General features: G+C 36.8%; 1 protein-coding gene across 3 annotated transcripts in view; it reads right to left on the bottom strand.

Annotated features, from left to right (window-relative positions):
* Nucleotides 1–694: 694 nt before the first annotated feature.
* The window catches only part of IDE (insulin degrading enzyme), a 74,505-nt gene continuing 51,497 nt past the window's right edge, over nucleotides 695–23,702 (bottom strand). For all 3 annotated transcript variants that reach the window (XM_064514058.1, XM_064514059.1, XM_064514057.1), the window contains 8 exons: nucleotides 21,962–22,053; nucleotides 15,451–15,562; nucleotides 14,188–14,355; nucleotides 11,049–11,321; nucleotides 8,170–8,231; nucleotides 6,449–6,521; nucleotides 4,427–4,494; nucleotides 695–3,374 (listed from right to left, as the gene is read on the bottom strand). In XM_064514058.1, coding sequence (XP_064370128.1) covers nucleotides 3,279–3,374; nucleotides 4,427–4,494; nucleotides 6,449–6,521; nucleotides 8,170–8,231; nucleotides 11,049–11,321; nucleotides 14,188–14,355; nucleotides 15,451–15,562; nucleotides 21,962–22,053 — 944 coding nt within the window. In that variant the 3' untranslated portion in view covers nucleotides 695–3,278. The remainder of the gene's footprint in view (nucleotides 3,375–4,426; nucleotides 4,495–6,448; nucleotides 6,522–8,169; nucleotides 8,232–11,048; nucleotides 11,322–14,187; nucleotides 14,356–15,450; nucleotides 15,563–21,961; nucleotides 22,054–23,702) is intronic.

The following is a 23,702-nucleotide window of genomic DNA, read 5'->3' as shown; positions in this document are numbered from 1 at the left end:
GGGGGGGGGGGAAGAGAGCCCTAATATTAGGGACACATCATCTCCTAGTTGCGTATGCCAGGCATTTTATTCCTCTGCTGAGATTTCCAACCACTCTTCCCGACGCCAGGGACAAAACCATTCTCTTTTTACCTTGCCAAAAGTAAGATGCTACTTCAAGGAGCAGAAGTGCAGGTTGATTTATAACTTCAGATTTATAACTGCCAGAGTTCACACTATCGACCGTCCTAACAATCATGTTTATTTTTAAGCTTTCTGAAAGTAATCTCGTGGCGTGCATAAAACAAAGAAAACTACCAGAGAAAATCATTTCTGAAAAGCAAACACTGTAAAGATGCACTAAGTTTAAGACAGGCTGCAGGGATGCTCTGAATTTACAATTTCAGATTTGATAATTAAAAAAAAAATCCTGTCTACCTTTATTTTATAAAAATCTCGTACACTCGGCAACAAAGCTGATCTGTCCACAAGATGTGGGATGTCACACGGGGAAGCAACTGTCCTCTGAAACTTCCCGAGAAGCGAACAGAAACACTATACAGCAGTTCTAGCCAGCCTACCTAGTCCAAGCAACTGCATCTTAGCAATTCATCATTACTATATAAAAATAATAATAAAAAAATGCACAGGCTGACAGATGTAACATTACCAGTATGCAAAAAGTTAAAACAAAACAAATTAAGAACTCCAAAGGTTAAATTCAGATTGTTTATTGTAAACAGAATAACTCTAGCACTCTGTCATACTGGCTGTGTCACATGCACCCAATTCCACATAAACTGCTCAAAATAGCACTTGCAAAAGTTACAGTTATGTAATAATAATTTATGGTTTCTTACATAAACTAATTAACAAGCACTAAAACTGAATTACAGTGTATTCTAGGTAGTTTTTTATTGCTTGTAGACACTGCAGCTTTGGATCCATCAAAATGAACCCATTAGTATGCCTGAGTTTATCAAAATTTACTGCTATATCAAACTCAGAAACTGTAAAATGCTGGAGAACACTGAAAAGCAATTAAAACATGGATTTCCACATCCCCTCACAGAATTTTAAAATTCAACATTTTTCCTCTGGAAAACACGATTTGTGAGTTTGTGTTAAATACACTGTCATTCCAATTTATTCATATAATTTGTTAAAAATTAGAGTTCATCGTACTTTCATGAATATATATATATTTATTTTTACATATGACAGAAGCAATTTCATTTTATTCACCATAAGAGTGGTATGTTTAAATACTAAGTCCCAAAATATATATTTTTATAATATGTTGTCAAAACTTTTAATATCTATAATACAAATACTTTTAGTAAAAGAAAATTATAAACAAAAGCAAATGCAAGAGGGTAAAAAGCCCATTACATGTGAAGGATCCATGAAAAATGTGGTGAACAGAGACCCCAATACTGTTTTTGTTTATACTATGCCTAAAATTTTTCCTTAGGCTACAAAAATGTTAGTGGCCTTCACTGGCAACAGGTTACATCACAAACTAGCATCAAGTTTATTAAAAAGATGTTGAAACATATGTACTGTTAACTTTTGAAACAACTTTTAAATGCACTGTATTTACTCAGTTAAAACAGACTCTCATAGAAACACAAAGTAAAGCCCTGATCCTGTCAAGTGCCCCTTAAAACTGGCTTCAGGATCAATGTAAATGAGCATACTGATTTCACTGACAAAAACAGCCCTATCGAAGATACCAGGATGCTGAGGAAAGACAACACGCATGGGAGATCAGCGCCCTTAGCTTCAGGTTCTTTCAATAGGAAGCAAACTCTCAGCAACGCCCCTGAGAGTAAGGGCTCACATGAGCAGGTTTTATAACTTCAGTGCTTTGCATACTCTATCCTGTCTGAATAATGACAGTTAATTATATGCATTAAAATGTAAAAGAGGTTAGTAATTACTAAGACGCTCCCTTACCTTTTTCTGTTTGAAGACTTTATCCTGATCTGCTGTCTCAAGCAGAACAATAACCTGCAGGAGCGAGCAACTCAGCAAAGACTAGACACAATACATTGTTTTACCATTTTTACTTAATTGTGAAATATATACATATAATATTTCAACATAATTCTTGATCCTCAGTTTTGCGCAGCCTTCCTAAAAGAACTGGGAACCAACATCTTGTGATGTAACCTGAAGCAAGGACCGTGCTGTAGCAGTGCTGCCAGCCAGGTACTGCACTGCCTCCAACGCCTGCTGCGGGGACAAATGGGACCCGTACAGACGTACTGCAAAAACTCCACTGATTACTTAAAGGGCCCCGTATCTGACTTCACGTGTTACTAAGTCAACTAATGCACACTTAAAGTTATTTGCACTAGTAAGTGCTTTGCTGGACTGAGACCTAATATAACAAATAAGCCAAAATGTACTGATGGAGAACTTTCATAATGTATGAGCAACGGAAAACAAGAATGACATCAAATAAAATATTTTATATACCAAATGGCAACGGTTCAGAGTAACCCTGACAAACTGAACAGGATCGTTACAATATCAAGAGACTAGGACAACACTTCTGGTAACAGAAATAAGATGGACTAACAAAGCGTTTCCAGCATTTTACTAGTTTGAATATAAAATGTCCCAAAGTTTGTATAGAAAGATTAAAATCATGCCAGCATCTTCAGTTACTCTTGTTAAGACAATTCCCTCACTTATTACTCTGTTGTCAAATTTCCTTTTTTCCCCGTTGGTCTTCATAAAACTTAAATAGAAAATATGTTGGCTGCATTAAGGATCAATTAAAAAAGTATCATTCAGCACGTCACTTTTCAAAAATGTGAAAGTCTCTTTTTAAGAAAAATTGTTGACCCCAGATCCCAAAGGACCTACTTTTCTCCCCCTTTCGGCCCCCAATAAGATTATTATTGGGCTACTAAATGGTGTTTTTCAGGAATGATATGGATATTACAAGCAAAATTTGTTTATTCTGGAGGCTTCTTTTATCAAAATGAAAATTTAAAGGGATATACTATTTTAAAAATATACTGCATCTACAAGTTTTTTATTGTTTCAGTTGATTTTGGTTTTCAACAGGCTTTCTGTAATATAAATGACACATGACCACAACTGATTTTTCTATACTCTCTATCCCTAACACACAGTTAATGTTCAATGAACCAAGAACATATTCGGGATTTTCATAATGGACAGAACCATTTATCCTAATAATCTTTAATAATTTTGTTCATCATGAAATCCCTTAAAACCATGTCAGTACTGATCATTTGCATTTCTTCATCCATTGGGGTTCTTCACAGTTTTGCAGCCATGAAATTGATATGTGGTTTCACCAGTGGAAAGAGTGGCAGACTGCGCTTGAATTCTGTCATATTTTCAATCACACTTGGCTGCAAAGAAGCGTATGCAAGAAAAAGTCTGCTCAATATCTTGAATCAGAAAAGTGGGAAAATCCTCACTTCAAATTTTGCTACAGCCACACATAAACACATCTTTCTTGTTCTCTTTTCCGCAATATAAGTGGTTCACATTCATTATCATGGAATCTTCTAAAATATAGTTTTATTGCTTATGAAGTACACGGTTTTGTATCTGGATAATTTAAAACAGTATCTATAATGCAGTAATTGCATTATTAATAATGGCAAATATTCAGTAAATACAGAGCTCAACTACTTTGTCTTTTCATTTTATGAATTCTATTTCAGAACATATCAGCTATCCTTTGAATGCCAGAGTTAAGATCATAAAAACAGCAGCAATTTGGTAAGTTATTTTACTTCCACTGTTATTATTACAAAATAACATTTTTAAAAAAAGGAAGAAGAAAGTAGGTAATTACCTACTGGGACAAATGTTACCATCCTTCCTCAACAAATTCATTTAAGGTTCAGTAAGGGCCCAGTGCTATTATCTCTACTCACACAAAAAGCATCACAGTGAAATCTGCAATACTTGCATGAACAGAAGTTGGCAAATTGCTTCCTCCACAGGTAACACAATGACAGGAATTTGCATTAGTATTTCAGGCCTTAGGATGAAGACCAACTTTTTTTTTTTTTTTCATCAAAGTTGATAAATTTATTGATGCATATGCAGCCTTCTCTTGGCACGTAACACATCCTATCATATACACTCAGTATTTTCATACAATAATTATCTGCACTTTATTCCACAGTGTAGATACTCAGTAGAGTTACCTACTTCCATTAGCTTTTATTTCAATGGGATAATAGGAACAAAGGCAACAGGAGAGACTATTCAAGTTAAAAAGAAAAAAAAAAGTCAGGAAAAAACCTGCTATTATTGAGGATAACAATGCATGTGTAAGAGTGCTGAAACATCAGCCTGCACCAGTATGAATTTCAAGAGGTTTGTACTTTCTCCCTATAACCTTTTCTTTAATGCTACTACAGTTCCTTCAATGCTACTGCAATTTTACCTGTGGTAGTGGTGGTGCTGGTGCCAGGTTCACATCATTTTGGCATGGAAACTCTCCAACAACAGGGCCTATTTAACATTATCAAAATTAATTTAGGACCATAATTTAATTACTACCTTATACATATGAACTCTTTCTCTTATAAGACAGATATGTACAGAAAAGCACAGATTATTCATTTTATAGTATCTATAAATAACATTTTCTGAAGATTTTGACTTTGACCTCCACAGTTTTCAGAAACTCCAATAGACTAATCCAAGATTTGACTTGAGACCACGTGTCGAGCAGTAGTGGCTTTTATTCATTTTACTTGCACACAAAGAGAACGTAGAAATAAAAAACTGCTAATTCACTGAGCAATGAATACTTGAACCATTTTTCAGAACAAATTAGGTGAACAGTAGTAAATGTCCATGGTATATGCAACAATGGCAATGCAACAATAGCACATCCATATTCCCAACATTTTCTAGAATTATACTAGAATTTTCTAGTAGGACACACCTATGAAGGCAGGGTGGGATACTCCAAGCACCAAACCCTCTTTAGCAACCTCAAACCTTCCCTGCCTGTCCCCATGCATCCCTAACTCCAGACCACCCTGAACTTTTCCTTGCATTCAGTCCAGCTGTCCCACACAACTCCTACTCTTAAATTCCTTAAGCCTCCCTTTTACTTCCATCCTCAAATTTCATCCCTGACACTCACACAGAGAGTTCAAGTGTTTCTCCTTCCTAAATTCCCGTTCTCCACTCTCCTGCTTCCGCTCTTCTTCCCCTCTTAGGGGAAATGGTACATCTGCCTCCATGAAGAAGGGTTCTTCTACAGGAGATTTTTAGACTTCCTCCTGTGTGTTATTCTTTAGAGGCTGAGCACCTGCACTTGTTCCCAAGAATGCTTATTAGGATTCACTGGAAACGCATGAAAATACCCATTTCCTTGTGATGGCAGGAAAGAGGCCATACACCAGATTAAATGCTTTGGGGTTGGGGAATGTGTGGAGAGAGCAGGACAGAACACCTTGCTATAACATTTGTAGAGTTACTGGTTGTTAGGCTGTCTCCCATACTCACTCTCATCTCAGGATATTATCATTCCAAGCACAAGCCATTCTGGGAATTTAGTTTTTACATTTTAAAATGTTTTCCTCTAGTTAGACAAAGTATTAGAGCTATTTCTGCTCAGCTATAATCAGTCATGAAAATTGGTCAGATATAAAATAAGTCCTCCTTACACAGCTGCAGAATTATGACTTCCATGGTACCATAAAATCAGTCATTCTGAGACTGGAGGGAGTCTCATGACAGGCACACAAGTATCTGCTTCTTTCTATTCTACAGACAAACCTTTACCATTCTTGATTTTACAACAAGTTACACATTGGAATATATGTCCATTATAAACTGGTGAAAAATCTGCACAAAACAGCATAGAAGTTTTTCCTCTTAGTTTATTTACATTAAAATGTAAACATTTTTAACGTTTTTGTTCTTGAACTTTAGAATGGAGTAACGTGGTTTACAATGCACAGCTAATCTAGATTACGTGAAAATAAAGCTTAAATAAACTTTGACTTTCTCAAGTTTAAATATATTTGATAGTCTTAGGTTTTTTGGTTTTTTTTGAAAGTGCTTGAATAATAACTTGCAGACATTTACTGTTTGTCATGAAAAAAAAACCCATTATATTGATAACTGCAAATCTTAATTTTGTTTTTCCCCAGCAGGAATGTTATAGAGTTTTATGTTTATTTTAAAATATCCTCTCGAGAAAAGAAGCACTACATTTTAAGATACATCATTTTAATATCAGTATATTTCAGGAAGGCTGAAAAACTTGGCCACAAATGTCAATCAAAAATTTTGAAGCACCTACGTGAAGAAAACCTATAAAGAAGTATTTTTTCATCTAGAAGGTATATATGCAGTGCATTGTCTTTATACCATATAACATGGCTGTCTTTAACTATGACTGCTTGAACAGGAATTGATTAAATATTATATTCAGTACAATACTTACAGGAATCCATTTCCCTTGCAAGGACATGTACTGATACCTTGTGTCTTCTGGGAGCATCTATTGCTAACAGCACCTATAGTAAACAACATTATCAATTCTTTCAGGTGTGTGGTAACACTCATAGATTATGTTTATAAAACAGTAAAAGGATGACAGCAATTAAATTTTAATTAAAGTTTTAAAATGAGGGTGAATTTTGGAATGTCCCTTAAAATATTATTAAAGGTCACCCATACAGCTATTTGAATCATTTTAGAACTAAGTTGCCTAAGAAATTCATGCAGCATTTGGTACACAAAAAAAACAGAAATAACACAAATGAAGCCATTAACTGTTGCAATATCAGGTATGCAACCAAAATGTCTGCAGTTTCCAAATGCCACTAGCCTTCTGGAAGCACATCACCCTGAACACAAATATTAAATACAGCTGGACCAGTTCACTCATCCAGCCAATTATTTCTGCTATTTCTGCTCTGCAATGCTGGATAATCATGTATTTTGCATTAGCATATATATATACATACATATATATACATATATATATAAAACAAAACAGTAAGAGTAGATTCCTGCAGAAACTGAATGTGGATACCTGTTCAAATTATCAGTTATTAAACATCATCTACTGAAATTCCGTTTACTAAGTTTCTATCTGCAGCACATCTTCCCCCATGCTATCATACTCTGAAAAACATTAGTGTTCACTGTGCCATTTATGTAGTAACCAGTCTTCACAGGAAGATTAAATTTCAGACTAAAATAGGTTATATGAGAATGACTCTGGCTAGTGAAAAGGACAAACAAAGACAGAGTAGGAAAGAGAAACAATTCTGAAGACATTCACACGCGACTATATATATACACATACATATAACTATATGTATATATATACACATCATTACTATATGTGTGTGTATATAACACACACACACACATATACTGTATGTACACACATATATCCCCCTCATGCTTCTTCATGGGTAGAAATTTTTCCATAATAAGTTCCAAAGGCAGCCACAGTATTTTTCCACAGTATTCCCCTGAACTATTAGCTGCTCCAGAAGTAGTAAAACAACATACACACTTTGCAACACTGAATTATCACTGCATTTGAAATTTGGTGCAAAACAGAAAGAATGAGGCCCAATTAATTTTTTTTTAGTGAACCACTTCCCCCGCCTGCCCCAGTATTTGAACTGCTCATATTAGACTTCTATCTAACAATTTCATGCTGAGCTGCAATATATGATTATTGCATCATTATGTTGTTCCTTTGTTCTGCATAAGAGGAACAAGACATGTATTGATTTACACTGTGGAAAGCTTTAAAAATATCTTTTTCATTCACAGTTCATGCAGACAAAATATGCTCAATCATCTACTGGTTCAGGGAAAAAAAGAATAAATTTGCAACCTTGGCTAAACTGGGTCAGAAAGTCATACAGAAACATAATTTCTATTCACAAAGGAAAGACAAATGAGACAAGAAGAGAACAACAGCTGGTAAGAAGAAAAAAAAATCCTTTTCCACCACTCTTGCAGTATGCTAGCTCCCATTAAACTAAGAAAGATTCAGTAAACAATATGATTATTAAGGTACGTTCATCAATCGTATTACCTACCTACAACAAGCACAAGCATATGCTCTCATAGTTCACACCAGTAATACCTAGTACATATACATTTCTTTCTGAATAATACCTTACATGACTAACTCACCTTGTAGAACTGTATGATATCATCCTTGGTCAGGGTCTTTAGATAAGCCACTTCAATGTTATCTGCACAACAATAGTAAAAATTAAAACAAGTCTGTAAATCATAGCTGGTTATTAGCACACTACTTATTTGAAAGCATTTTTCTTCCAAATCCAGATGCTGCAATTGACTGCAAATGATATGCTTTTCATTCTTAACTTATATACTACTACTTGTATCACTGAAAGTCATTGGAAGCTTGGGAAAAAATTACACAAAATAGGTCCATCTGATTGGACTTAACTAAAAAATATATGTTTAAAGAATACTGATCGGACTGTACACTATTTAGTAGATACAAAAAATACGCCCACTTCTGTATATTAACTTCAAATCCATGTTACATCTTTATCATGCAAACTGATGATAGATAGCTTTCCTTCACAGTTAGGACGATGGCATGAAGATTTTTAAACGATAAATGTAAGGAAAAGTAACTGGCTATGGCATACATGATAAGGAAGAATCACCTTTAAGATATCTGGGAACAATGTGTCTCCGTATCTACATCACAGTATATAAATTACACAGCAATAAAACTAAGCATATAACATGACTTGCTAAGTGGGAACATTTTTATTCTGGCCATGCTTGCCTCTCAAAGAGTTAACAGGAAGAGCAAGAAAGAAACATGTCAAGAGAACAAATATGCAGCTAATAGGTCAGTGAGGCAGGCTGAAATAAATTCATATAAAGTTCTACAGAAAGGAAATGCAAAAAATTGGCAAAAAGACTGGAACAGAAGATGACATTTGGAAGAATATTTTAAGATATGTGAGGTAAAACAGTAATAATAATAATTAAAAAAAAATGCAAAAACATGCAAACAAATTCTCCCCTTCACTTCCTAAGGCCAGGATATGAATTTCTGATTCTGACAATTCTAGACATATCAGAACCATTTAATGGAATAAAATTACTAGTAGGTCGATGGGAATTAAAGTTATAAAAGTCAAGGGAAATAGTAAGTTGGGTGGATTTACATAAGAAAGATCTGGCTTCAGCTAGCAGTAAGAAATTCTGGAGAGATAAGATAGAGATCTGGTATGGTAAAAAAAGAAACACTTAAGGCAGAGAGAAATAAAACTGTTTCATCAGAAACAAAAAAGTACTCGAGGGGTAAGAGTTTTCACACCACCTCTCATACTCAGGCATGAAATCTTCTTGTCAGTAGCTCTCATTCTCCTGAGACCAAGCGAGATGACAATTCAAAATTCTTCATTATTAAAGCAGTTCACAGTTAGTCACTGCCTACAAAAAAGACTGTGTTTGCTATTGTGAAAGGCCAATACAGTGCATGGAAAGCAAAAGAGAAGTTATAGGACACAGACTGAATTTTACGTAGGAAGCTTATTATGCATGGGAGATTGAAAATTACAGCTGTGATTAAGAGCTGAGACATGAAAACGTGATGCAAAGCTGATCTATACCTAAAACAGAAGTGGGAATTTTTTTGTGTTACAAACGAAAATTCATTTATAAAGTATCAAATTGTTTTCTTCTTTCTTTTGGAAAACTTTTTCACTAAGCAAATAGTGAACAAAATAAAAATTAGATTTCAAAGTCTTACTCATTACCTTTCAGGAAAAACCTATCTTTATGGTAAGAATCAAATTAGTTTTGCTTCAAAATGTATTATTTAGTAATACAAAATAAAGCCTTGCTGAGAATATTTCTTATATACCTCAATATTTTGGTTTAAAAATCTCCAAACATTGGTGAAAAGGGGAAAAATACAACTTAAATGGTATGTAAGATCACAGTATCATGCTATCAATGTAAAAAATTTTCAATCCATTTTCACGAAGAACTCTACAAGCTGGATCCTAATTAGTCTTTACGAGCTTATAATCTTTAAAGTATCGAGGTTTTAAAAATTAATGTTTCTTCTAGGCCTGCTGTCAGCTGAGACAGATCACGTGCTAGTGCAGGCGCCCGCTGTTGCCTCTGCTGCGGTTCCCCTTCCGCTGCCACGACAGACGGCGCAGCGGGGAGGTGAGCGGGGTTCCTATTTCTGGTGCACCCTCAGGAATGACGAAGTACATTCAAATGCATCTCAGCCAGGTTTTAGGCACATGTATAATACAAGTGTCCGAACACCATGGAACAAACCTGAGCAACATGGACACTTAAAAGCCACTCACATCCAAACCACTTTCAGTCCTTGACCTACTCCTCCATGTCTCACTAAGCCTTAAGGGAAACAACAGAAGGTCAAGGAAGCACCCGCTACCCCCTATGATAGAGCAGGTGCCAGGGAACAGCGTTATCCGCTGGTACTAACGGCCCCTGCCACACAGGGAGCACAGGCTCCACAAGTGGGGTAATTTCTCCAGGCAGAAGGAAGAGTTGGCGCTAAGAGAACGCAAATCACAGGCGGCACATAGAAACGGAGCAAGCAAAGTTTCAGTTGTTCCCAGGGGCCGCGCTCACGCTCAGCACAGCCCCCAGCACAGTCAGACTGCAGCAGACATGCCCTAAGAATTGTAAAATATTTTAAGCATTTTCTATATGTAGCTCGTAACATACAGCATGAAATCTTACCCTGACTGAAGTTAACAGAAATATAGCTTAAATGTCACTATTATTTTTATTTAAAACAAAAATCAGGTGCTTTTGTTTTTTCCTATAGACTTTCAAATTATGCACTGTGCCCTAGAAATAATCTTGGAAATATTTCTGTGCAATTTTCAGCACTGAGTGATTTAGCAAAACGCACAAAATTTTAGTTGTTAAATTTTAAATAAACATTTCTGTCAAAAAGGAGTCAGTAGCATATTTTAGCACTTGGTTTTGCAGTTTTGTACTCCCAGCTTTAAAATAATTATAATTTTTCTTACCTCTATCAAAGTTATACTGCTGGGAAATTATTTCTCCCCAGTATTTAGCACATTCTGCAGACAACTTCTTTGGTTTGTCTAGACGACGAATTGCTAAAGCTTGGATGTGTTTCTGGAAGGCCTCTTCTGTCATATCTTCTATGCCCTTTTCCATAGTTTTTAAGAATGCTTCAACTCTGCTTTCTAAATAGTGTGGTGGCTTTTCAGATTGGATAATAAATCGCAGTCCTTGTATGCCATTTGCCCGACGTGGACCACTGAACACAATGTAACCTTGGCAAAACAAAAATAGTCACAGATTAAAAACAACCACCACCACCACCACCCTTGTTTCAGCACTGACTTTGCAAGAATGGCATGTTTGTTAGGAATGCAATTTTATACTAGATATAATCCTGCATTATGAATGAAATAATGCAGTGTTTTCAAAATATGCCAGTTTATTTTTAAAAAACTTCTTTCCTCTATTTCTTTGAAGTAAATTATCAGTTGAGGGGAGGGGTGAGGAGATGAGGTAGACTAAGGAAGAACAAAAGGAAGTTTGTCATCAGTATTAAACAACCAAAAATTAGGCTATATTCTAGTGCTCCACTACCCTCAGCATTAGAAACTTACTATTATTTTCCATAATGTTTAATCTGAATATTCTTTGCTGCTATAAGACCACTATTTCTCATTTTATCAAATAGATATAAAGACAGTATTCTTCCTTTTTGTTGCAAATTTTGCATATATGAATACTTGAGCCTTTCTTCAATCTTCTTTCCCCCTTCAAGAACAAAACCACCATATTTCAGTCTTCTGAATGATGTTTTATAGTGCTCTGATCATCCCTTGATGCTCGTGTTCAAAAGCCTTACCTGAATAGTATAGAAAGATTATTTTGTGCATCCTTGTAAGCTCCCTTTTATACATCCCAGCACGCCTTTTCCACAGCAGCATGACACTGCTGATTCATGTTATGCATCTGATCCACTGTACCCTATAGATTGTTTTCAACATAAGTGCTATCTAGCCACTTGCTCCTCCTCATCTTGTGTCTGTGCAGTTGATTATTCCTGCAAAATTGTTCCTCCTGAACAGCACCTTTTCTGCATTCAAGTCATGTCTCCAAAATGTCAAACCAATTTCGAATTCTAATTCTGCCTTCCCACACACTTGCAGTCTCTCCTAGCTTAGTACTATCGGAAGATTTAGTAAGTATATTCACATCTATCATCCAGATTTTTTTTTTTTTTTAAGAAAATACTCAATAGTATTGGACTGCAATACAGCTCTGTAGAACACGATTTTTCTAATGAACTATTCTTAACAACTCTCCAGTCATAACTTTGCAACCAGTCTTTTATCCAAACACGTAGCAGCTCCATCTGGACTATCTTCCTCTAGCTTGTTTGAGAACGTTATGCGACTGTCATGCTATTAAAAACTAGACATATGACATTACCACTTCCACCCATACAGCCAAACTCTGTATAAAAAAAATGAAGTTAGTTTGACCTGTTTTGTCCAGAAACCATTTTTCAGTTATCTCCTATGTATTTAGAACAGGTTTCATAGTTTGTTCCACATTTTTCTAGGATCAGAATCAAGCTGACTGATCTTCAGCTCCCTGTTCTTTTCTCTCTTTCATTTTTTAAGGATAAGCACAGCAGTTAACCTGCTTTAGTCTTTCAGTACCTCACCTATCCTCTGCAAATTCTCAGTTTTAACAGTTCTGGTTCCAGTATTTCGTCATTCAAATATAGAGTTCATCATGCCTAAACTATTTAAAATCTTTTAACTTACCAGAATAATTTTTGATTTGTTCTTTTCCTGGCCAAAGGTGAGCCCCTGGACTTTGATCACTGGTATTTATTTTGGAAACCACCCTGTCACTGTTGACATTTTAAGTGAAAACTAACAAAACTGTCCTGAAATATTTTGACCTTTTCACACCCTTGACAACTTTTCTTTTCCTTGGTCTTTCCCTTACTGCTGAAGTATTTATTGAATGAGTCTTTGTTACTTCCTCTGCCACTTAATAGACTGCTAACTCTTGAACTCCTGTTTTCCTTAGCTTTCTTGCAGATCTTAATAACAGTTCCATTAAGTTTATTGAAGGCGGCTTGTATTATTGCTGTCTTCTCTCCTGACTCTCCCACACTGTAGTTGCTATGTCCAGCTTCTGTACGAAATCTGCCACCAACACATTCCAAAAACCTGCTAAATAACCTGGGTCCTGCCCTATTTTCAACGGGTATCTAGAGATCCCTATGCTCAATATGGTGTGGCTCACTCTGCTTGTTGCTCACAAAAAGACAAATCTGCCTGATTTTTCTGGTAGTTCATAACACCATAATGGTACCCAAGTTCTTTTTTCCTTTTGGTCATCTTACTGAGAATTTAAATAGGACTCCTGGATATTAGGGTATATACAATCTAGATTTACAAGGCAATCTCCTTTCTTATTCTCCTGCCTCTCATCCTTTAAAAAATTGTATTCCTTAATATCTCAATCATGCAAATTGTCACACAAGTCTCTGTCTCTCCTGGTATCCTATTTGGAATAACCTCGCTAGTCGTCGGTCTTACTGGTTCAGGTAATGATTATTTGTACTTTATGGTGAACAGCTGTATTCTTAATAAGCCCAAAGTGTATTTAGGACTTGGTCAACATTGCAGCTTACTGTTACCCATACAAGAGTACTCCTAAACAAGGGCTTAGTGAACTCCCTAGTGCAGCCGAAAGTAGGACTGTGAGCAGAAAAGACTTAACTGTTACTGATTCTTTCAGAAGATTTCCTAAAATTTAGGAAACTGACCTAATCTTTTTACAGCTTTTTATGGCCTTTTTACAACTGCAGATATGAAATTTTCTGCACAGTGATCACATTTTCTTTTAAAGTAGAGTTGACTTCAGATACTTCACATATGATCTTAAAAATTATGCTTGCTTCTTCTCAATTTAGCATATGCGAACAGTAACATTCTTTTGAGTCATCAGCAGTTAAAATTTGTATTTACCAAGCGTCCTTTAAATGGCATTCACTAAGCAGGGAAAGAATACCTCATCATGTCGACCCATGTAAGTGTCTGAGTATGTGTGCACTTGTGTATACACACACACACGAACACCACCAATTATGGGAAAACTTACCTAATTGTTCCTTGGTGCGCAGCGTATTGAAGCATGGTTCTGAGATAATTTGACAAAAGAGCTCCAAAAACATATTCTCAGAGGTGCTCTGCATGTCTGTCTGGTAATATATTTCAATTCCACAATTGTTATGAACTTCATTTCTCTGTTGATAGACAAACCAACCTCCTAAAAAGCAAAGTTAAATCAACCTAAGTTAAAAAAAATACATACTCATTATCCAGTGTTAGAAAGATAATGGTCTATCACAGGTAGAGTGGAATTATAATAACTGGCTTAGGACCCTTAAAGCACAATTTCCACTAATAGATCAAGCACGCTTTTCATGGAACAAATAAAAGACTATTTTAGCATGTCAAAATACGTCAGAGCTTGCACATATGAGCAAGTGAATTACAAACGAAAGGGTCCTCACAAAAAGTCATGCCAGATACCCCTTCTCAGGTATAATGAACTCAAGCATCTGCACTCACTGGATATGGAGTCTAAATTGGCTGATTCTCTTCAAGTAAATATTTTTGGAACTGGACTAAAAATCTGCATGCCTGACAAAGATAATTTGTCAGAAATCCTTATGAACATTAAGGACAGTTCAGCATTTAGTATCAGTAGCTTCTATGGTAATCTCCACAGGCTAATGATCATCAAAGGGTAATTGATTTTGGCTGTGTGTGTCATCATTCCTATGCAACTCCCAGGGATTCCCCAAGCCTCATTCCTTAAATATAACATCTTTTGCACAATAGAAGTAAAATAATATAAAAACACTATGAGACCAAAAGAACTGATATTACAAACATTAAAGTTATTTGGGTAATAGCTTTGTATTTTACATAATAAGCAAAAGTTGTTTTGGACAACCTTTCACTGAATGCTTGATTAATACTGAAATTTGGTCTTAGAGAATAACAGTTATTCAAGTGTGTATAGTAGTGTTGCACAGAATGGGACAGCGCTCTTATTTCCATAAATCATACAGAGTGAATTAGGACTGAGATCCAACTTACATACACAGATAAAAAATAAAACTGAATTCATTTTCAAGTATACAAAAAAGATTCTATTCTTACGCATTATTTTAGCAACATAGCAAAAACATACCCTAACTATATTGTTAAATTTACAATTTAAAGTAATTTGGAGTAAAGCTGATTTCCAAACAAAACCCAGCAACAAAATACCATTCATTTAAAATGCTGTTAGCAGACAGACAATCTCAATTTAATGGGCTTTAGAAATTTATTTATAAATGATTTAACTCACTGTCAGGAAGTTGCACTTCTCTGTATCTCACTAGCTGACTGGGAAGAAGTGGCTTTGTATGAGCATGCTCAATGAGAGTGTCCTCAACCATCTGCATAATTCCTAATGCAGCCTGAAAGAGAATATATGAGAGGATTTTAACGATCATCAGTTATTCTGTACCTACCTGCAAGCTGAAACTTTCTAATTATTGATGGTGATGTGAAAGGAAAAAAGAACCCAAACCAAGAAAACAGGAATAGAAAGAAGGGATATTGTAATTTAATAAAATTACAATAGAAGTTAAAAATAAACAGATGGGAGGAAGGTTTTTTTTTTAATTTATTTTCATTACATGCTAAGCTACTTTCCATCTCCCTCAACACTTTTGAAATTGATGTTCAGTCAGCTTCTTTTATCCCCCCCTTCACCAGTTTGATGTACTCATGTACCAAAATTTGAAATCTAAACATCTACAAGGTATGTTTGCAAAACAAATGACGTTTCAGGTGGAATTTTAAGAAAATAAAGTAACAGTTAAGTTCAAATATGCATTCTATTGAAGTGCTGGTATTATTAGGACTCATTGGCCAGCCATTTTCTTTTATTTGATGCATTAAAATTTTTTTTCTTGTCTGCACCTGCCAGTTAACAAACTAGAAAAAAAAATATTTCTGCCTAGTTACCAGGCACCTTAAAGAAGCCATGTCCAAAAAAGTAAATTTTGTTTTTATTTTTTAAATAGGCTGTTGCCTAAAGTTTATTGCAGAGAGCTTCCAAAACAGCATAATGGTGTCAACCTCACCAGATATAACAAAAACAAATGCAAAAAGAATATTTCATGGCCTTAAGTATCATACTAAAATTCTAAATATTTTGGTTTCTTCTCCAAAGACAGGGCATGCTTAAAATAAGAAAACTTTGGGAAAACAAAGATAGAAAAACAATATATTGCTTTGTTAGGAACCAAAGCAGAGGTCTCAGTCTGCTCAAGTTCTTTTTCTTATTCCCAATGTGTTTGGTACAAACTGACACTGAAGAATGAAGATTCCAGATCCCAAGTTTGCAAAGGACTTAAACAGGTACTTTAAGAAAACAAGCAGTCTGTCCATATTTTTAAAACATTTGAGCAAAATTTTAATTCTTACTGAAATTGCCAGAATTTAGTCATGCAAATTATTAAAAAGAGACTGGAACACACAGATGATTTAAGTATTTTCAGAATTTGTTCTTTTTCACCCATAATTTCTGCATCAACAATTAAAAAGCCTATGTAAAATGTGCTCGTTTACACGTTAGTAAGCTTGAAGTGTAGACGAGCCATACCTGTAACATTTTATCATCTGCAAACCATAAACCACATCGTTAGGAAAAAAAGGTGCAGCCCCCACCAAGCACACCTGTCACCACGCCACTGGTTTGCCTGGCCGGCTCTGCCTACGCATCGCAGTGCCGTGTAAGCACCCAGCCGTACCACCCACCCTCTGCACCCCAGGGTTACGCCGGGCAGCCCTCGTCCTGTCGCAGGGCTCCTGGGATCAGCGCACCCAAGCCTGGCAGCTGCACAGACATTAAAGTTGTGATTCTTATTACAAACAATTTCACGCAGTAAAATGCATCTGGACGTGTTCTTTCCACCAAACTTGCAATCATCCACCGTAACTCAAACCTCAGCCGAGAGCATCACAGATCATGCAGTTGAACGCAAGTGTGAAGCAGCATTCCCTCACTGCTCAGCACCTCCCCAGGCTCCACAGGCACTGCTATTATCAAGGCACGTTTGACTCCAGCTCACCTTTGCTTGGGCAAAGGGGCATCTTTGCCGACAGCGAGGGACACAGATCAGTGACGTAGCTATCAGTACCAAGGAATATTTGCCTGCAGCTCCTCTCTCCTCCCAACCTCTCTTTCCAAAAAGAGAACCTGTTTTCGCCCCCTGAGATTGTGTCAGAGACAAATCCTCCCTAACCAGAGCTCACTTACTACAGGGGTCACACAGGCAACTTGCACTCATCAGCTAGGCCTACCCCTGTTCAGACACATTTTAAGTCCATATTTCCCAGGCACATGAATCAGCGCAGGCTCAATCCCTTCCTACAGCAGAGGACTCCTGTTCCCTGAGCAGGAGGCCAAGCAGGAGTAGTGAGGACCTGTCCTAACCAACACAATTCTACAGAGGGGACAGAGACAAATCCTTAAAATAAAAGGGAAGAAAGGTGCTTTATTTGCACAGGGAGAGTAAAAAATGAAATACACTCATTTTCCTACTGAAAGGACACTGAGTACTTGTGGTGAAGCCAGACCGCACAGCCACATCTGACACCTTAGAGGACGGTAAACATGCTGGAGCAGGAAGAGGGAGGGTGCTGCAATGAAAGAGAGTTCAGCAAACATACAAGTCTTCATACACGTGGAGCAAGCCAAGCCAAGACTGGAGCACAGTGAGGCACTGGATGCTTTGCTGCAAGTGAGAGATGCCTACTTCTAGTAAAAGGAAATGAGTGAGGGGCAGAAGCTACTGCAGGTGGTGAGGAAGTTAGCAGGAGCTGTCAATCTACACCAGCCACAACTTCCTCACCCCCCCCCACCCCAGGCCTTTCCAGCCCATTTTCCACACTTGGACTCCCTTGCTTATCAAAGGAAACTGCTTACATGCTCCAAAGCTGCTCAAGAATGCTCTCTAGTGGGCTAGCAGCAGACTGCAGGAAGCAGAAGGTCATGGCAAAGCTCCTGCTTGACCTCTAGTCCTCACAGGACCTGGCTCTGGATACCCAGCCCATACTTTCATGTACCTGCTGAGTTAAAACAAGCTGCAGTGACAAGTTGCAGAAAGAGTCCAGAATCAAGAAGCACAACTAATGATGGCCTATTGTTTTCAGAGACTTCCTGCTACAAACTTTTGCACTCTCTCTCTCATATCTTACAGTCCACAACTTGCAAAGAGACCCCTGGTAAGGAAACGGGTGTCCTCCTCACACCTGACACAGGGGCTTTCATATTCCTTATCGGATCACCAAACACATGCTTCATTGCCATTCAACTGCTCCAGGAACAAAAACTAGAAAACTCTTCATGATGGTGGAAACTGCTGTTGAGTGATTTCATAAGCGACAGGATGAGAATATAGGCGAAGTCATGAGGGAGCAAGAGAATCATGGCAACTCTTTTGATCTCAGCAGGCTCAGCAAGAGGCTGCTTGCGTGACTTTGCCATGCTGGGGAAAAACAAAACAAAACAAAGAAACCCTGGCATCATACATCTGGCTAGAAAAGTATAACATCCTTGGTGGTCAACAGCAGACAGCAGCATAATGAAGTCCCTTCTACCGATGAGGAATAAAAAGAGATAAACGGATGTCTCTCATCAGTGGCCCCAACAGCACTAGAAAAGCCCATGCAAGTGAAGCCTGCTTCAACCTCTGCATCTCTTACCCTTGGGAACCACAGGAAAAGAAACTTCTGAGTGGCAGATGGCACTTGCTTGTTGTCACCTAAATTCAGGGACAGTCAGAGGTTCCCAACCCCACAGTGATTATGGCAACACTTTTTTCAATGCTGAATGTCACCTTTCCATTAGTGCTCTTCCTCATGAGTGAAGCACAGATTCACATGAATGCTACCCTCTTCATTTCAAAGTTGCCTCTTTATAGCTGATCCTCTTGCATATGCAGAACAACCTTCTGCTGACGGTCATTACTCTTCTCAAAGACTGACCCTATGCAGAAAAGCCGTCGGCACTTTTCTCCTTTTCCTCAGACAGAATGTCTAACAGTGCAGCCAGCTGCACATACGGTACTGCCAGTTCCACCTACTGGTCCACTGGTAGCCTAATTCTCATTTTTTGCTGGCTATGCTGAACAAGAGACAGGGCTTCTGATTCACAATCTATGCATACACCTGCACCCCCATTTGCAGGGCTGTTGCCAAACTCCAACCCATGCTGCTGCGGCTTGTGGACACGAGCGAGAAAGGCAAACTGGCACGAGGATCTTGTAGCGCTCAGACAACTGGCAGCCTCAGAGCCCTAAGCCTGGCTGATCTCAGCAACAGAGAGCTGGTCCACTGCAGGAACTATCAATAACTATTACCAGAACGGAACAAGATCAGCAGATGACCAGGAGGCAAAACATAACGCAAGGAAGGATATTAGACAGCTTGCCCAGAACACATACCTACATATAGGCCACATACAGTGTTCTAACTAATCCTACAGAATACACTTGAGTATTTCTACTGTAGATAGTCTAAGGTAGGTAACTCAGAATTGCTGATTAACTCATGCATTAATGAGCAGAGTACAACAGCATTAGTCCTTTACAGGTCTTACCCGTTTTTGAAACTCACACTAAGCACCTGAATATGATCACAAATCCAATGTGATGGATTTCACAAATCCATTTTGGAACTTCATTTAAGTTAAACTCTGACTATACCCACAGAGTTCATAATTCTTATTCTGTTTAATACCCTGTATTATTCCCTAATATTTTAATGAATCCTTACTCATTATTTGAAGTTTTTTTCTTTAATGCCTTAAATACACTTAGGGGTTTTTTTTTTTTGAACAAATGTACAATTCAGTGTTGATTTTAAGCAGTTCTACAGTTACTGCTGTTTTCAGGAAATTACTTGCTCCAGTTGAAGCAGTTCACATGCAATGGCACATACTTTGTTTAAAAAAAAAGAAAAGAAAGAAAAAAAAAGATGATTTTTGTGAAATGCAGACCTTTTAATGGGATTTACAGGAAGATCTGCATTTTTCTTAAAATCTTCATTTCAGTCTACAAAAACATCCAACCAACACCCCTTACACTAAATAGGAAATGAACATTTTAAAAAACACTGGAAAATATACTGAACAGGAAAATCTTAGTCTGTGCTGGCACGTGAACTTACAACATAAAAGTGATCTCATAAAAACATGCTGGGAAACTTAAAAAACAAGCAAAACAAAAATATCCCAAACCAAAGACTAAGAGCAAGATCTAATAAAACAGTTTGAAAGGTTAGAGGAAAATACTACGTATTCTGCCAATCAGCACACCAAATTACAACAGAATATTTAGAGCAAGACCATGAGGGTTTGAACTTGATTAATTTACTATCCACCCACTTGTGGCAAATGAATGTGACGAACAGTCAAAGAACATATATCAGAATGAAATTAATTCAAGAGGAAACAAGACAATTTTAAGCTTTTAATCTTTTTCAGTACCAAAACCTGTCACAAGAGTATGTCAATTTTGATTAAATTTTAGATGGAAACATTGCTCAGATCTAGGCTACAATTTCTTGGTTGCTTTGTTTTGAAAAGAGGTGGTCAGTGCAGCATAGCCATGAAACTGATGATCACAATACGGGCGATGAAGGACAGGTAAGTTTTCCTACTCACATCTATTCAGAGGAGGATCGCAGATCACTTCTAATTATTACATAGTTACAGGTTTAACAACTGATCCTTCCTAGTTCTCTAGCTATAGGACTTTGACCCATTGAGTAGGCACCCATTATGCCAGCTAAAGAATACATTTGTTTGTTATGATTGAATCATCATGAAAATCTAAGATCACCCTGGTCATTCAGTGATGTTTTAGAAAGAACTGAATTTGATATGATATAAAAAAGCAAGAAATTAGGGGAAGTGAAGATGACATCAAATTTGAAAATGAAATGAAATGAAAATGAAATGAAAATGAAAAATACTCTACAAAATTAAAAAAAAGCCAAGTAATCTGGAGATGTTCCAGAAAGAACAATTTTTTTAATTTTATTATTATTTTTTTTTTACACCCAGTTCTACCAGCTCCTTCTTGTTTTCTCCCTCCTTACTAGGTACTTTATTCTCCGTACATTCAGCAGTCATTGACAATACTTTAGAACATCTCCTGCTAGTAAAGTATCATAGAGCTGGTATAACATCTTGATAGAAAAGAAAGAAAGAATGCAGAAATGTTCTCACTTTTACTATAAGAAAGACATTACACTTTTTATTTGTACATATATTCAGATCTTTGGTTAAATTTCCTATATCAGTGCAAACCATTACTATTTTAATGCAAGACAGAACAAATTTTTTCATTTTTACTCCCCAAAAGACAGAACTGAGAGCTGAACTTTATGTTTTATGGATCACCATTCCTGTCTAGCTTTGTATAAAGCACTTGGCAGGATTCTGGTTTCTTAAGTCTTTGTTAGTTGGCCTGAAACTTGTAAATGGAAAAGCAAGATCTGCAGCACATGGTTCCTTATGCAGCTTGATCACATTACAGTAATGGGAGGCAAAATAGACTTTAAAATATTAAGATCATAAGCTGTTTTCTATTAAATCTTCAAGAGCAATACAAGGGCAGCACTTAGCCCAAGAAATTTAAAATGGAAAAGATGACACTATGGTACTCCCATAAAGAAATACAAAGTCCAATTATACAATCACATTTGGTGAAATTGTTTTAAAATCTGAGATTAAACTAGCCCTTCATATCTAATGCTGCTTTTAAATAAAAATTGTTTTATTAAAGAAGCATCACACCAACCTGTTTTGTTATATTGCCATGGAGCAGAGCCTCAATGTGTAACCGTGACAACAGCTGAGATATAAAGGCCTTGAGGCGGGGAAGAGTGACATCTAGAATAGATATTTAGACAGTTAAATCAATTACATGTATTTTTACATTAAGAAGTATCTAACTTATCATTATATATGGTGTATTTCTTAGAGAAACAGAAACTCGTCATCATAAAAAAGTGGATCTCTTCTTAAAAATGCAGCACTGGAAAGTTTCCACATCTAAATAGCAGTACTCATCGTATAGTTTGCTTTGCTTAGAATTCACATATCGTCTGACCCAGATTCCAAGGAAAAGAAAAAAAGCCTTCTCTCCAATCATGCTGAACACACATTCTCTCTCAAGAGAAAACAGTTACAATCATTCAGGTGCTGTTCCAAGATAAAGCTTTAGCCATTAACTAAACATGTAGTTTATAATGCTTGAGAAACACAGTACATTTTCCAGCTAGACTAAAAAAAAATAAAAATAAATCCCCTCGACTCAAATATGGTGTTTTGATAACATCTTTGCAACAAACTACACACAAGAAATGTTTATTTTAAAACATATACTAGGCTATACACACACACACTCTATGCTAGTACCTTTGTAAAGCAGTGTTCATATGTAAGGCAAATATAGATTAACATACACAGCCAGTGGAATAAGAGCGGGAGGTATGGTGAATGGATGGGGTGCTCACACTAAAGTCAACAGAGCTGCTCTTAAGTCCCTGACTCTGCAAGAATCCCTGCACTACTTTACCAAATCCATTAGTTTCCCAATTCATCATTTTCTTGACTACTATAAAAGCTACAGTACTTTTGTATTTCAAAGAAGTTTTCAAAAGGCAAACGCATTCAAGGTAACGAGGTCACACAGTTATTCAGCGGGGGATGCATAAATATCTAACACAGATGGGTGATTTCTCTTAGGAAAAGCTACTCAATGCTTATCTTGCTTTCCCTCTCTTAAAAGAGGTAACTGACCACCAATAAAAACACTATTTCTACATCTTTCTTCTTTCCTGATTCCAAATCACCTACTTTTGCTTTCCTTGCTTCTTTTATCTTAAATTTGCATTTCCAACACGACAGGCAACAGTCCTTTTATTGTTGTGTAATCATAATCTTAATTCTGTCTCTAGAACTGCTTGTTAATAGTGCAAAAGATTAGGGTTGTTCTGAGTGTGGGAGAGCATGAAAGGAGGGAAAAAAATCATGCATAAATTGTCTGTATTTCAAGCAGATTTCCAGCAATATCAAGGAGACTTATAACCCTAAAACATCCCATTTTTAACCATTCTTATGCTGAATACAACAGCATTAAACTTAAAAAGAGGATTTACATAGGCAACAGAAAATCTGTTATTTTTTCCAAATTCTGTAGTCATTAAAAAAGGAATGATATAAATACAGCTGAACTGCCATGAAAATCAGCATTAGTTTCATCACTGATTTCATGGGCAGCACTGGCACAACTGCTAGTCTCAGAGATACCTGCAATCGTTCAAGATACTACATAATTAAACATTTGTATTTCTATCCTGGAGCAATTCTATGGAAAAAAATCAAAAACCTCTGTGCAGCCCACTCTGGGCATCTGGTGAATCTGTCTGAATGCAGCGGTTTTATTTCAGCATCACAAGTTCAAACAATGGGGTACAAGGATAGCTTTTGACCATTAGGGATAGGCATTTTCAATCCACTCCCATCCCACCCAAACA

This window comes from Dromaius novaehollandiae, chromosome 6, assembly GCF_036370855.1.
Source record: "Dromaius novaehollandiae isolate bDroNov1 chromosome 6, bDroNov1.hap1, whole genome shotgun sequence".
In the NCBI taxonomy this organism is placed as follows: Eukaryota; Metazoa; Chordata; class Aves; order Casuariiformes; family Dromaiidae; genus Dromaius; species Dromaius novaehollandiae.
This window is presented reverse-complemented; position numbering and strand designations above follow the sequence as displayed.